At 40.3% G+C, this 13,786-nt stretch overlaps 1 protein-coding gene across 1 annotated transcript in view; it reads left to right on the top strand.

Annotated features, from left to right (window-relative positions):
- The window catches only part of FBXL2 (F-box and leucine-rich repeat protein 2), a 27,756-nt gene extending 13,970 nt beyond the window's left edge, over positions 1–13,786 (top strand). The window contains exons 8-15 of the mRNA XM_010013520.1: positions 212–338; positions 529–603; positions 2,820–2,950; positions 6,768–6,828; positions 8,282–8,326; positions 8,599–8,655; positions 12,451–12,663; positions 13,591–13,786. Of these exons, the coding sequence (XP_010011822.1) occupies positions 212–338; positions 529–603; positions 2,820–2,950; positions 6,768–6,828; positions 8,282–8,326; positions 8,599–8,655; positions 12,451–12,663; positions 13,591–13,698 (817 nt within the window). The 3' untranslated portion in view covers positions 13,699–13,786. The remainder of the gene's footprint in view (positions 1–211; positions 339–528; positions 604–2,819; positions 2,951–6,767; positions 6,829–8,281; positions 8,327–8,598; positions 8,656–12,450; positions 12,664–13,590) is intronic.

Genomic DNA, 13,786 nt, shown 5'->3' on the forward strand with positions numbered 1-13,786 from the left:
TTGATCAGCACTGACTGTGTTCTATATCTAGGACTTCTTGGGTGTAGACTGCAATGTTTGTGTGTGGTCTTTTCTCGTGACTTTTCTGTGGAGGCCTGGCACAGTCCACTGGCTATCATTAATTTCTAACAGTGTGTTTAATTTGGGTTTCCCACTGTTATGACTATTTGAAGGCTGGATTTAACTTTATGTATTTTTTTAATTCTCCCAGTGAGGGTTGCAGAAATCTGGAACATTTGAATCTTTCCTGGTGTGATCAGATTACGAAGGATGGTATTGAAGCACTGGTGAAAGGGTGTAGTGGACTAAAAGCTCTATTTCTTAGAGGTTGCACACAGGTACATAACTGCTTGGGTGATCCTTTAGGAATAAAATTTTATTTTGGGTTTTTGAAATCTCCATGAATTAAAAAATACCATTTTTGTTATAGTCTTTTGTTCAATGTTACAAAACATTTCTTTGGGCTGCTTTGCTGTGCTTTTAATTTCTTGTTTCTTTTCCTATGTCCCGTTTAATTGCTGAACACAGTTAGAAGATGAAGCATTGAAACACATTCAAAATCACTGTCATGAACTTGTGATCCTGAATTTGCAATCCTGTACTGTAAGTATTTGGAGCTTCAAAAGATACATTCTCTAAGATTCGTAAACCATTTCTGGATGCTAATGAATTGATCTCCTACACACTTGAATAATTCAAATAGTGTATCTCTGCACTTTACAGAAGTTTGTGAGGAACAGAGATCTTAAATGAGCTGGCTGTTTCTACAGCTGAGTGCAGATTTGGAGTGATGGGTTATGGGTTTTTTTTCACCTCATTATGTCTTTTAACTGTAGCAAGCTCCAGAGTAAGAATTAACTGCATTCATTTAAATCTCATGAACTGTGTATGTGCTCAGCTATGCAGTTTCACAGATGTAGATCTTGTTCTCCCATACATTAAGGTAAAACATTTTGGTCTGTTCATAATTTTAAGGTTTCTAATGGAGCAGAAGCCATATTGTGGGCTACATAATTGAGAGAAAAATGTATTGGCATCAACTGAAGATTATTCAGAACCATCTAGGTATCAGGAGAAGGACATGCTTTCTCAGTGGAAGAACACATGCTTGCTATGGCTTAGAAGCATGCTTCCAGAAGCAGCCAGGGTCTTTATGGTTAAAGGTCTAGCACTGATATTTACACAGCAGGTCTCCTTGTGCTTTAGATGATCCAAACTTTAGTTCTAGTGGCTCTGTTTTATGGACCTTGTAAAATGCCAGGCTAGCACCAGCAGCTATGGTATGAACTGATGTTAACTCTGGAAAATGCACATCTGATAGGTACAGTCTTCAGAGAAAGGTTTTAGAAAATGGGGACTTGCAGACATTTTTTGTGCATTTTTCTTTCCCAAGAGAGATGTAGGCATTGAATGACAAGCAAATTCAGAATGGAAAATTTTCGTATATAACTTGAGGATTTTGATCATCTCCAACAGCAGCATAAAATTTACATACTTCTTACCTCCAAAATAGTTTCTGTTCCCAGTAATAGTGTCATGAGTATCTCTCAGAAAACCAAGATAGTTGTAGAAAAAAATGTTCTGTGGGAGTCAAATACAGAAATACCTGATTGATGTTGGACTTTTCTTACCTGTGTATGATGCAAATCGTTCTAGATCCACAAGAAGATGATAAGACTTCTAGTTTTGTGTCTAGAATAATTTCTGCTTGGCAGAACAAATTGCAAATACAAACTTCTGATACTAACAAGTGCTGGGTTTGGGGAGGGGGCGTAAGGTGATCTCAGTGCTTGAGCTACTGCTCCTTCTCATCCTGTACTCATCTATGAAAGGTAATATTTGTGGTAACAGCCTCAGAAATATGCTCAAGTAGTATTACTGTACCTAGATGTGTGGCTTTTAAACAGAACGTGTATTTTCCGTTCAAAATAACAGTAGAGGTCTTTGTTGGTTTTGGAAGAATAATGGTAGGCCAGGAAATAAAGTAACCTGGTTCACCATGAAAGATTAGTCATTCACCAGAAAAGTTAAATTCTTGGAGTTACGAGTGGGAGAATACTTTTTATACCTTTTCCAGAATATAAGACCTGTAGACAAAATAATATTTGCCCCCACACTCCCCCAGTAACCCAGTTCCTGTTGCTATTCTGTGTGCAGTTGCGCGGGGGATATTTCTTTTAGTTCCTGTTTCCAAATTCAAGAGTTACTTTTTTCTCCCCCCCCCAATATCTAGCACAAAACAATTTTGCAGAATGAAAACCCCTCTTTTGAATTAAATCTTTCAGATGAGGACAGCACTTGCTTTGAAAATTACCCCTAGTAAAGGGTTTTTACCCTTGGGTACTGCTCCAGTGCAAAATAGGTAGTTAGCTCTACTGCTGTCTAGCTTCAAGCTCTCTTTTGCACTGTTCTTGTACTTACACTGTCACTGTCACGAAAGATCTGCACTCTACAAACATATAAGCAAGCTATTTAGTACAATGACAAATATAAATAATTTTGAAAAAGAGTGAAAATTATAAAGCAAAAGCATAGTGAAAGAGAAAGACAACAACAACTCTCCCTCTGTGCTTCAGACTGCCTTTGAGCAGTACTTGAGGTCTGTGGAAAAATACATAGATGAATAGGAATTGTGTCTCTCGATTGTTTTCAGTGTTATCAATGAACATGATTTCGTGATGGTACTTTTTGTTTGAAAATCCACAGGTTGCCACGGTTACATACAGTGTGACACTTCCAGTTCAGTTAACATGACTTGATTTTTATTCTTAGCTGATTATTTGGTAACGGAGTAACTTCAGCATTCTTCTGTGTTGCAGCAAATTTCAGATGAAGGCATTGTAAAAATCTGTAGAGGATGCCACAGACTTCAATCACTCTGTGTTTCAGGCTGTAGCAACCTTACAGATGCTTCTCTCACAGCACTTGGTCTAAACTGTCCAAGGCTGAAGTGAGTATGTCATGAGCCTGTCGTGAGTATGTCATGTTATTACTGGCCTGATCTAAGGAATTTACTTCTGAAGATAATCAGTTGATACCCACAGGTTTGATTTAGCTTTGTGTTGCTTGCGTTACCTTTGCAATCAAAACATTAAGTTAGAAGTACCAGCTGAATAGAAACTTGAGGGCTGGACCTGTGTAGCTGTGGTATTAATGTAGTCCACTGTATATTGAAAAAAAGATTTCATATATGACAAATAAGACATGATGAACTGAGCAGTTCAGTTCTGTCCTTCTAGCTAAATATTTTAGGTACTAATTGCAAGCCAGAAGAAAAGAAGATATAAAGCCCATTATTTTTTTGAAAGGTAAAAATACCTGTAGCTGTGTCCTGTGCTGTTTGTACTCTGATGTGGTTTTATACAGCCATTTGTCTTGCAAAAAAAAAAAAAAAAAAGGCAAAAGCTAAATCATATCTGAATATATTTAAAGATTTTGTGGATTTTTAATGTGGTTTTAATATGCTCTACAGCATATCCTGGCATTCTTGAATTCTGATATGGAGTGAGTGTGCTAAAGTCTCTGCAGGCACCGAGGGCTGATGTTTATGGGACATATTTTGAGTAATAAGGGCTTATCAGTTAAAAATAATGTTAACTTTTACATTGCTGTTATTTGTGCTGACATGTAGGTATTTTCAGAAGTGGGGATAGCTTCAGCTTTAATAATAAGAAATAGTTATAGAATATAATATATATAATATATAATAATAAGAAAGCTCAATCATGCAGCAGTTGTAGAGACATAATGCTTCTTGTGAGGTCTGATTTCACTGTAAGTCAAAAGATTTCTAGATTTCACTAAATTGCCATTTCTGACAGGAATGTGCAGGAGTCAAAGTTGTTATACTTCAATCAGAGATAAATGGAGGAAAGTGTAGATCATAAAAATTAGGGGAAGCAAGTGTTCAATATACTGACACACAGAGTTCCTTTAGGTGATTGAGTGAAAAAGAGCTTTTGCTATTGTAGGAAACCTGTCCTTAAGACAATTCCAGAGTGCCAGTCCCCTTCACATAACAGTTCATACTTACTAGAGCTTATGTGTGCCAGTGTTAGGGGCTTAGGAGTCTTCCGACACATGTAATTGTGTTCCTGTTCCTGTAATTGTGTTACTATGGGTCTCTTCCTGCGATTTCTCTCGTTCTCTCAATTCACAGCTCGAACTGGAAATGGGAGTTCTAAAGTGCTATTAGTTGTGCAGTTCTTTCCAGTACAACTGTAGCAGCAACCGGTTTATCTTGCTGGGTAAACTGTTAGCTCCTGTCTGTGCCACGAGGGGGAAGGCTTCTGCCGTTCTTCTGTCATGAGGAACAGCGCAAGGAAAGAGAAAGGCTCTGCAGTGATTACCGCAGAGGAGTGCATGATGAAAGGACAGATGGTACAGCTGTTTACATCTAGACTTTTGGGACCGTGTAAGGAAAGTACTTTATAAAAACTTACATTGGCAATCAAAGGGAAATCTAATTTCACACTTCTTCATACCTTCTGAGTATTTTCAGAGTATGAAAGAAAATGCTGCTGCCTCTTTTAGAAGCTTTTGTTTCTGGTTTTTTGTACTGTGCTACTTACTTCAGGTATGGGAGCCCTACTGTGCTGCTTTCCATGATACACTGTGTTCTGCAGCTGTTACCACTCACAATTATACCTCCTTGAAAAAAATGCTAACCTTGACCAACTCCCTTCAGCTGCTTTTTCCCCTGCATCAAGATACAGCTGTCCCCTCATCTCTCTTTATACCTGCTCATTTAAGCACTTGATCGCTTCTTTTTCTTTTCTTTTTGTTGTTGTTGTTGGTTTTTTTTTTTTTTTTGGTTTTTTTTTTTCATTTTTAGCACTTTCAAATGCTAAAACACTGGTAGGACTTTTGGTGAGGCTTATTGAGAAAAGCACCCATGAAAGTCTTTGTCTAGATGGGGCTGTGAAAATTAGGATCCTCTTCCTTTTAACCTCACCAGTGTTATCTCCCACCTGCTGCTAATTCAGCAGGATTAGGGAAGTGCTGTGTGTGGAGACAGTCCAGGTGTAGACAGAGTGTTACTGGGAGGTCTGCTTTATAAGAGTGACGAATCTGCTCTTGGTTATTATTTTGCCTCATCAGCTTCTATTCTAGGTATTTTGTCACAAATCACTGGATGGGAAATAAATGTCAGCTCTATCTGAGGGGGAGAAAAGAAAGAGCTCTCTGTGATTAAGAACAATCACTGAAAGCAAAAATTAGAACTTTGCCCATTTTCATGGTGCCTTCCCACCTGTTTTTCATATGGGGGATGATTGCTGCAGCATGTGTATATACAGCTTGCTCTCCCCATTCTGCTTGTCAACCTAACTGCACACCCAAGCTCAGGAAAACTAGAGCTGCTCATCTTCTGGTTTCTTACCTCTCTGTTTCCATCTTCTTCTCAACCAGATGTAAGTAGCATCTTTACTATTTTGCACACTGCAAATGTCATCCCCTTCTCCCGACTTTAAAATCAGAAATGTAGTGGGGCTGGGGATCCAGTGGTTTTAAGTGAGGTGGGGTTGAAAGCAAGGAATCAATGAAAGGAGTAGGAAAGGTAACATGTGACCTGAGTCATATTTGGTGGTGGTGGGTTTTTTCCATTCTTATTTGGTATCATGGATAGTTTTCAGAGTAGCTGAGAGTATTTTATGATAGGTTGGTAGCTGTCCTTGATGGAAGGGAACAAAGTTCCCAAATGTGAGTCTGTAGAGAAAATCCAGGGGTGTTACAACCATCCACTTGAGAAGCTGTACCTGTGTTGTACCTCTCTGTTGGCTGCTCTTGAGTTTCCATTGTACTTTTGAATTGCGTTGGAGACAAGCACTCTGGAAGTGGTTTTCAAGGGTGTATCCTGTGGGGCTTTACCTCTGAACTCTGCTGTGCTGTTGCTTTTGGCTTGGAAGAGACTGATCCAGCAAAGCCATAGTCGGGAGTCTGCCATGGTTTAACCCCAGCTGGCACCATGCAGCTGCTTGCTCACTCCTGCTGCATGGTTTCTGCTTATTCATCCTGATACTCCACCTCCAAAGTAAAAAGTGTTCATTAAAAGAAAAAGAAGACAATGACAAAGATGACAAAACATTAATGGGCCAAAGGCCCATTCTGCATACTAGTGGTGCTGTTTGGGGCAGATGACCTTTCTTTTGTCAGTACTGCTTCCCAGGGCCACTGGAGAGAGTGTTAGATTTATCTTTCCAAAACACTGTGTTATTTTCTTTAAGGTTGTGTTGGTGTAGTTCGTTGTTTTTACTGTGGGCTTGGAGAATTTTTGATCCTTGCTTTCTGGTAACTTCCTTCACTGTGCTTCATGCTCTAGGTGGATTTCTAGTAAGCAGTTTCTCAGTTTTGTGGCTTCCCAACATCCTGTGTTTATATAAGGGGTTTTAGATGCAAGCGTCATCTGCATTTTCTTTAACTTGGGGTTTATTCTCCCATATCTTTCCTCTGATAACACGTAAAAGAACTTGAGCATTTTGCTGTCTTATTGAAACAAGAGGTTAACATGCCTATAATTTCGTGTAATTTTTTCACTAAACGTTGAGAAGATTGAGAAGTGAGCTTAATCTGGTGTATAACTATTAGAATCTTCTGATAAGCTGGATCAAAAGTCTGCCTAGTGTTTTTAATTGCAAATCACTGAAAAATAGGTGTACATGTATACGTTTCCTGTTGAGAGCTTTAAGTTGCAGAAGACAGATTTGTATCTCAAATGCATTTGCTTTACTCTATGCTAATGTTTTCTTCAACGTTTAAAACTTTTCCAGGATTTTGGAAGCTGCAAGATGTTCACATCTTACAGATGCTGGTTTTACCCTTTTAGCACGGGTAAGGGTCACTTCAGAAGGTTAGAGCTTGCCTTGTTTTCATTGCTGCAGAGCAATTGAATTGATTCTTCCCATTGCTGCTGGGAAGAAATATGAGGTGGAGAAAAATAAAGTAGAAAGAACCCAGCGGAGGAGGGGACTAAAAAGTGATTTTATTTCTGAATTATACTTAGAGCTGCAATTTGATCTATTTTCGTAGAATCATAGAATAATTTTGCCATCTGTGATGGCATTTTTCACTTTTTTGTATGTTTCAGTGGAATTTATTATGCTTATCATAATTCTAAACTTGTGTTACGTATTCGAGCTAAATTTCCCTTATAAAGATAACACATACCCTGGTGATATTTACACCGCAAGAGTCACTGTATAGTAGATTATTTTAAGCATACCTTTTTAAGTTACAAAAATACTTACATTATACACTGTAAACTGTAAGTACTTGTGCCCTGATTTGTTCTGTAAATATGTAAAGTAAGCATATTGATGATATCTAAATGCTTCAAGTTAGGCTTGTCTGCTTGCTGGTTTAAGACACTAAAATAATACTCAGTTAACAGGATTCATTTGCACTGCTGATGTTTAGTGTGAATGCAGGGGCTTTTTTCTAGCCACAGTGGTTAAACAGAGTGGTTTCTAACCATTCACCACTACAGCCTTGGGCTTTGGCCGTCAGCTCAAGCTCTGCCTTTGGGAGCTGCAAGTTAAACCATTTCTTACTATGCCTGTAAAAAATGGGTTGGGGTTTGGGCTGAGCCACGGCACCACGTGGTCTGCTGCAAGGTCACAGGGTTACATTATTGTCTTGAAGTGAGTTATGGTCAGGTACTGAAAGCACTTTTACAAGAGCTTGCTGGGGTTCTCTCAGTGTGTTGGGGACATTGCTTGTACAGATGTGAAGTGCAGCTTTCTCTCAGCCTTAAAGTGGACCATATTTGAGTATTTTCAGCACTCATTAGCAAAGCACGTCATTGTTTTAATGCTTCTTTATAATGTATGATGGTGAAGGGAGATGTTCCGTGGGTGTGTGTTTGGGATGAGTTTGATGTAGGTTGGTGCATGCATCTGTATGCAGGTTAGTTATCTTTAGTGCACAGGTTGTAATTGAATTGAAGTTGATTTGAACAGGTTTGAATTGAAGTTGATCCAAAAGGGAGGCAGGGGTGAGTGAGTACTGGTACATACTGCTCAAACCTTGCAGAGCAAGGAGACGTTTCACTTAGCAAGAGAAAGGCTGAAATGTAGAGGTTTGAGAGGGAGGTGGTGTGTGGCTGGTGGATATTTAACGTTTCCCATCTTTTTTCCTTTGATGGTGATCAAATACTTGAAGGGATTTAGATCACAATTTCCTCTTGGAAGCTGTGCCATCTCCTGTCACTTCTCCTGTGCATGTTTTTATGTCTATATGTTGGTTTATTTCATCTTTTGTTTATCTGTTTTTTTGTTTATTTTAGAATTGCCATGAGCTGGAGAAGATGGACTTGGAAGAGTGTGTTTTGGTGAGCTTTAACATGAAAAGGAATATTGAACCTCCAGTGTAAGAATGCAGTGCATTAGCACTTTCAGCTAGATATGCTTTGGATTTTATTAATACTGCTGTGCTTATGATAGTAAATAAAAATAATTATTGGGAAATACTTGAAGAGTAACCGGTGATTGGGTGTTTTCCAGAAATAACAGAACCTTCATCTGGTAGAGAAAGAGACCTTATTTGAGGGTTGACTCTCCTGCTATCTGTTGCTTATGGTTGGTTGGTTTCTTTTATTTCTAGATAACTGACAGCACGTTGATACAACTTTCTATACACTGTCCTAAGCTACAAGCATTGGTAAGTTTAACTCTTTGTTTTTGAATTGTAATACACTCCCTGAAACTACACACATACACAACTCCTGTTTGCTCTGTATCTAGACGAAGTTCCTGATGTAGTACGATGCTGTGCAAAATATGTGTTTCATAAGTGTTCTAAAGAAGCAGGTTACTCCTAACGTATTTACATTGTGTGATTAAAAAATATTACCAAATCAGTGAGTAATAACCAGAAAGCTTACATTTTTGTGGTTAACATCCTTCATATTTGATTACTTATAGTACTCAGATCCTTTATAGATACCCTTGAAGTGTTCACTGATGGTTTTATTAGAGAGTATCACTTCGCATTAAATACTGAATAAGCAAAACCACCCAGTGAAGATAAATGTAATCTGTGTGATCGCTCTGTCATCAGTCTTGCATGCAAGCAGTTTTTTCCCAAGGACTACATTTACGTAGAAAATAATGAGGTTTTTTTTGACCTAGACTTTTGATGCAATTGGAGAAGACTGAGATCCCTTCGGTGGGGTACCCTGCTTACTTCAGAGAACTGTTTCCTAGGGAGTGGTTGCTTAGATCTTTCAGAACATCAAAACCAATTTCAGGTGACATAAATTTGGCTGTTCTTCAGACAGGGTACTCCAAAATTACCAGGTTGTCCTTGCAATAGGAGCTCCTGTACTTAGGCCAGTTGTGCCATAAGGGTAGATTTTTTTATATACTACTACAGATTTACGTGAAAGAGCAAGTATCTTTATAATCTGTTCTTAAATAGGATTAAAGCAAGGTTTGCTGCTTCATTAATTAAACGGTGTTATAATTAGTGTTACTAAGGTAGCAACATGAGGAGAGATGGCTTTTAAAAAGGAGCTTGTTCACTATTTTCTATTTTTGTAGGGTTTTATTTTTGCTCATTAGTTGCCTGACCTCATTTCTGTACCATAATTCTTAACGTTAAGCCGAATGAGAGTTGTCAGGAAATGTGGAGCCATTTACATGGGACACTTTGTGTTCTTCTGCGATGTTTATGTTCTTGTGTTGTAATCGCAATTGTAAACTCTGTTTGCAAGAGATCCTTTGTACCCGTTGTGCCAGTGCTGCACCGGAGCTGTCATAAAACTTTATAATTTCCAAGTATTTTTCTGAACCCACTCTCATTTGCTGCCTCTGTGTGTGTGTTAGGCCATGGACAGCGAAGTGTGGTCCTGGTAAAATAACATACCTTTCCTAAGGCAACAGGAAAAAATGATTTTTTTGTTGATGTGGTTTTTACCCTGTGTGTAGGAAGGATACATACTCAAAGGTGCGAGTGAACAGTGGCAGCTGAGAAGTACATGGAAAGAGAAAACAGACTAGCAGGTGCCAAATTCCCTGCGTGAACTGGTGTTACGCTTCAGATCACATATTGTTGATGGTTCTGTTAAATCTTGACTAGCTGTGCTTTAGCATATGTTTAGGCACATTTACGGTTTAAACAAGTATTTTGCAGTTGTAGAAATCAACTTAGAATTTGGTGTTTGGAGACTCAGTAGACAGAAATAAGGAAGAGCACTGTTAGACCAATTATAACCACCTACTTAGGGTCATCAGTATCAGTACTCAAATGCTTTATTACTTACTGGACTTAAGATGTAATTTCTGTTGAAAGTGACTAATAATTGCACATTCAAATTACTGGAGAAACTGAAATACTCATTACCTGTGATGAGAAGTCAGTTGAATTCTTCAGTTAAGTTGGTCATATGTCACTCACAGTATGATAGATAGTTGATTTATACACAGCATTTAGTAAGGATTAATGAAAAAAAAAAAAAGAATTTGACCATATCTCTTTGGTTTGAATCCATATATTTCAAAACCTTTGAAATCTCTAAAGGTTTCTAGCAATTGTCTTTGTAAAATTCCACATTATTAACATTTTCTGATGCGCTTATGAAGTCAGAAAGGTCAGATAGATAACACGAAGTATGTATCCTTTGGTGTATTTGTTTTACAAAGTTCTACGAACTTGGCTGTACATCCTGTATTGTCCTTTCAGCACCAAACACAGTGTCTCAGGAAAGCTGATTTTATAAGCTGCTTACTTCCTGGATGGAAAACTCTTAATTAGCCAGCAGGCTGCTGCTGTAGCCAACAGCTCCGCAGCACCTCCTGTCCTTCCTTGAAACAGCAGGTCTATTATAAATGTTCTTTAACCCTGCAACTGCTGATTGTTTCCAGGCTGTGAGCCAAATCAAATGCTGAGAACACGCACATAAAGGAAGTAGGTGTAGGAGAGACCTGAAGTATTTGGAGAATTGATGGACTTGCAGAACGTGAACCAGGTGTAAGTTAGGGCACTAACTCTCTGGGAGACAGTATGCACTGGTTGTGGTGTTGCTTGGAGTCACTGCCAGCTGCTCACGCTTGACGAGTGGGTGACATTGGACCTGCTGGAGCTGCAGGGGAGCTGCCAGGGGGCTCCCCATCCGACTTGAGGATGTTGCAGTCCTGTCTCCCAGCCTCTTCTCTGGTTACTTGTTCATCCTGTTGAGTGAAGGAATTAAAAAAGCTGAGGGGAATTTGTTCTGAAGGACAGGGCAGGACCAACCTGTGTGTGGTAGCAGGCAAGAAACGCTCGTGACTTTAGTTGAGGTAAAATAAGGGTAAGATTGGTAATGCTCAGGCTTCCTTGTCAGGCTGAAATAAAAGAAGATAGATGTGTTGTACTGAGAGAAGGGAAGGTTTACATGTTTCATTCAGATGCTTAGGAGGAGGTACTTTTGAACACTGCTGTTTGCTTGCTCTGTGTTAAAAAGTGCTTTTGGATTGCTGCCAGTGTTTCTTCATCAGCTGCTGTCTGAAAAAAAACTGGTGGCAAGGCAGGAGCCAGCCCCTGTTAGGCTTGGGTACAAGTACGGGCTGAGCACAAAGCAAGGAGCTAGCGCAGAGCCCAGGGCAAGAGGAGTAGAGCTCATAGATCCTGCATGTTCCTAGTGCAGAAGACTTGAGAGCATTCATTTCACTGGTGGCAGAGAGCGCTTGTTAAGCTGCCTCTGGTTTCCATTGTTGTCATCATCGGACTTCTCCAAAAGTCATGAATTCCCTGAAGGAACCAGGAAAGTGCTTTATGTGGTGCTGCTGCCCGAGATGCTGCAGCTTTTCCCATGCTCTTGAAATTCAAGGGAGTAAAAAAACATGCTGAAAAGGAGCAGAACTTTTTGGTTTATTATGCTGACAGCTGCAAAAAGGCCTTGCTTCTGCAGCTGTACAAGATGTTTATTACTCCTTGTACGTAGAGCCTGAGGCACCAAGTGCTCATGTGTTTCTGAAATCACTGTTTGGCAGATCAGTCCAGTCTGACTGTTCTTTATCTCCACGGACTTGCACAGGCTTAGTCCAGGTGATTGATAGGTATGAAAAGGTGGTAGCTTGTGAAGCACTAACTCCTGTCAGCAGATCCTCATCTACTCCTGCATGTCCTTGAGCAGCTCTTTAAAGCCGTCTCCTGTTTTCTGGCACAGCACGTGTACTATTTGTACCCTTTGGTAGCAGAGGTGCCTGACGGACCAGAATTCCCCCATTCACATAGAACAAAGGGGCCTGAGTGACGTGTTCTGGGGCTCTGCTCATTTTGAAGCCAAGTTAAATACAAAGCACAGCCCTTTGGTGGAGCAGGGCTGTTTCTTTATTGCTGTTCCGGATTTCAGCTCTGTACGATTTGGAACTGTTTAACCCCTAGAATGAAATAGGTTGAAGAGTTCTGATGTTTGGAGGACAGAGTAACTTGGGATGGAGCAATGTGTTAACTGTTTGCCTCTCTCTCTTTTAGAGCTTATCTCACTGTGAATTGATCACTGATGATGGGATTCTGCATCTGAGCAACAGTACTTGTGGTCATGAGAGGCTGCAGGTTCTGGAGCTTGATAACTGTCTCCTCATCACTGATGTGACTCTGGAGCACCTGGAGAACTGCCACAACTTGGAGAGAATTGAGCTGTATGACTGCCAGCAAGTGACACGAGCTGGAATCAAGCGGATCAGAGTACGTGTTCACTGACTTTTGCCGGTAGGAATGAGCTGCTGATGCTGCTTGAGGTTGTGTGAATCCTGCGCATGTCCCAGGCAAGGGAGGATGGACTGAGTCTGAATATTGTTCTGTTAGTTTCTCACCTCTAGGAACTAGATGGAGCTTTTCTATATGAGTAGTAATAATTGCCTGACTCTGTCTGGCACTCGTGACACTTGGCTGTTGGAATGATGAGTGCTTTATCTTCTGCTTTCTGCATTATTATTTCAGAGACAGGCTTCTATGTTTTCTAGATTGTGTAGTTGCATTCTTTAATTCCTAACATATAGGTTAATATGTAGTGCCAATAGCAAAACGTCTGCACGGAGATGAAGGGACTGTAGGGCTGTTATGCCCTGAAGCCGAGCCACAAACCTTTCCTCCATGTACCTGCCCCAGTGGAGCAGTGGTTTAAGCCATACTGTTTGTTATACTTGTCTGCAGCTTCATCTCCCAGATTCCTGTCCAAACGCCTTTGCAATTGGAAAGCCTATCCCCAACACTGACTACTGAGGGCATATGCCCAATTCTATTGCATGCTGCTCTCTAGTATGAGAGAAGCAGGGAGACAGGATAAAGAGAAGTCCATCTTCAGTAGCCAGTGTCCCCCTCTCCCCTGCAGCAGAACACGTCTGGCCTGACAGAGCTCTCTGAGCTGAGCCGTGCTTTGTTGGGAAGGAAGTGGGAACACTACACAGGAGAGTGCCCAGTCATTAGTGTGCCTCAGCTGGATGGGACAGGAGAATTACAACAGCTTGGACAGTACCAGATGTACAGGTGTTTCCTTTTTAGTTAACCAACCTGACTGAGAGCCCACGTGTTGGCAGAAGTTGAGGTGTGCTGCTGCTTTTCACTAGTGGTGTTTCTTTATCTCCCATTGTAATGCAGACTTTTCACCCGCAGGCTCATCTACCTCATGTGAAAGTTCATGCTTACTTTGCCCCAGTAACTCCCCCGCCATCAGTAGGAGGGAGCGGACAGCGCCTCTGCAGATGCTGTATTATTCTCTGACAGTAAGTGCAAGCACACAGAAAATTTCATTGTTGATGGTGTTGAAGAGAACGGGACTGCAAGGCAGCGGAAGGAGTTGGTTTCCTGA

The sequence above is a fragment of the Nestor notabilis genome, unplaced genomic scaffold, assembly GCF_000696875.1.
Source record: "Nestor notabilis isolate BGI_N333 unplaced genomic scaffold, ASM69687v1 scaffold23194, whole genome shotgun sequence".
Classification (NCBI taxonomy): domain Eukaryota; kingdom Metazoa; phylum Chordata; class Aves; order Psittaciformes; family Psittacidae; genus Nestor; species Nestor notabilis.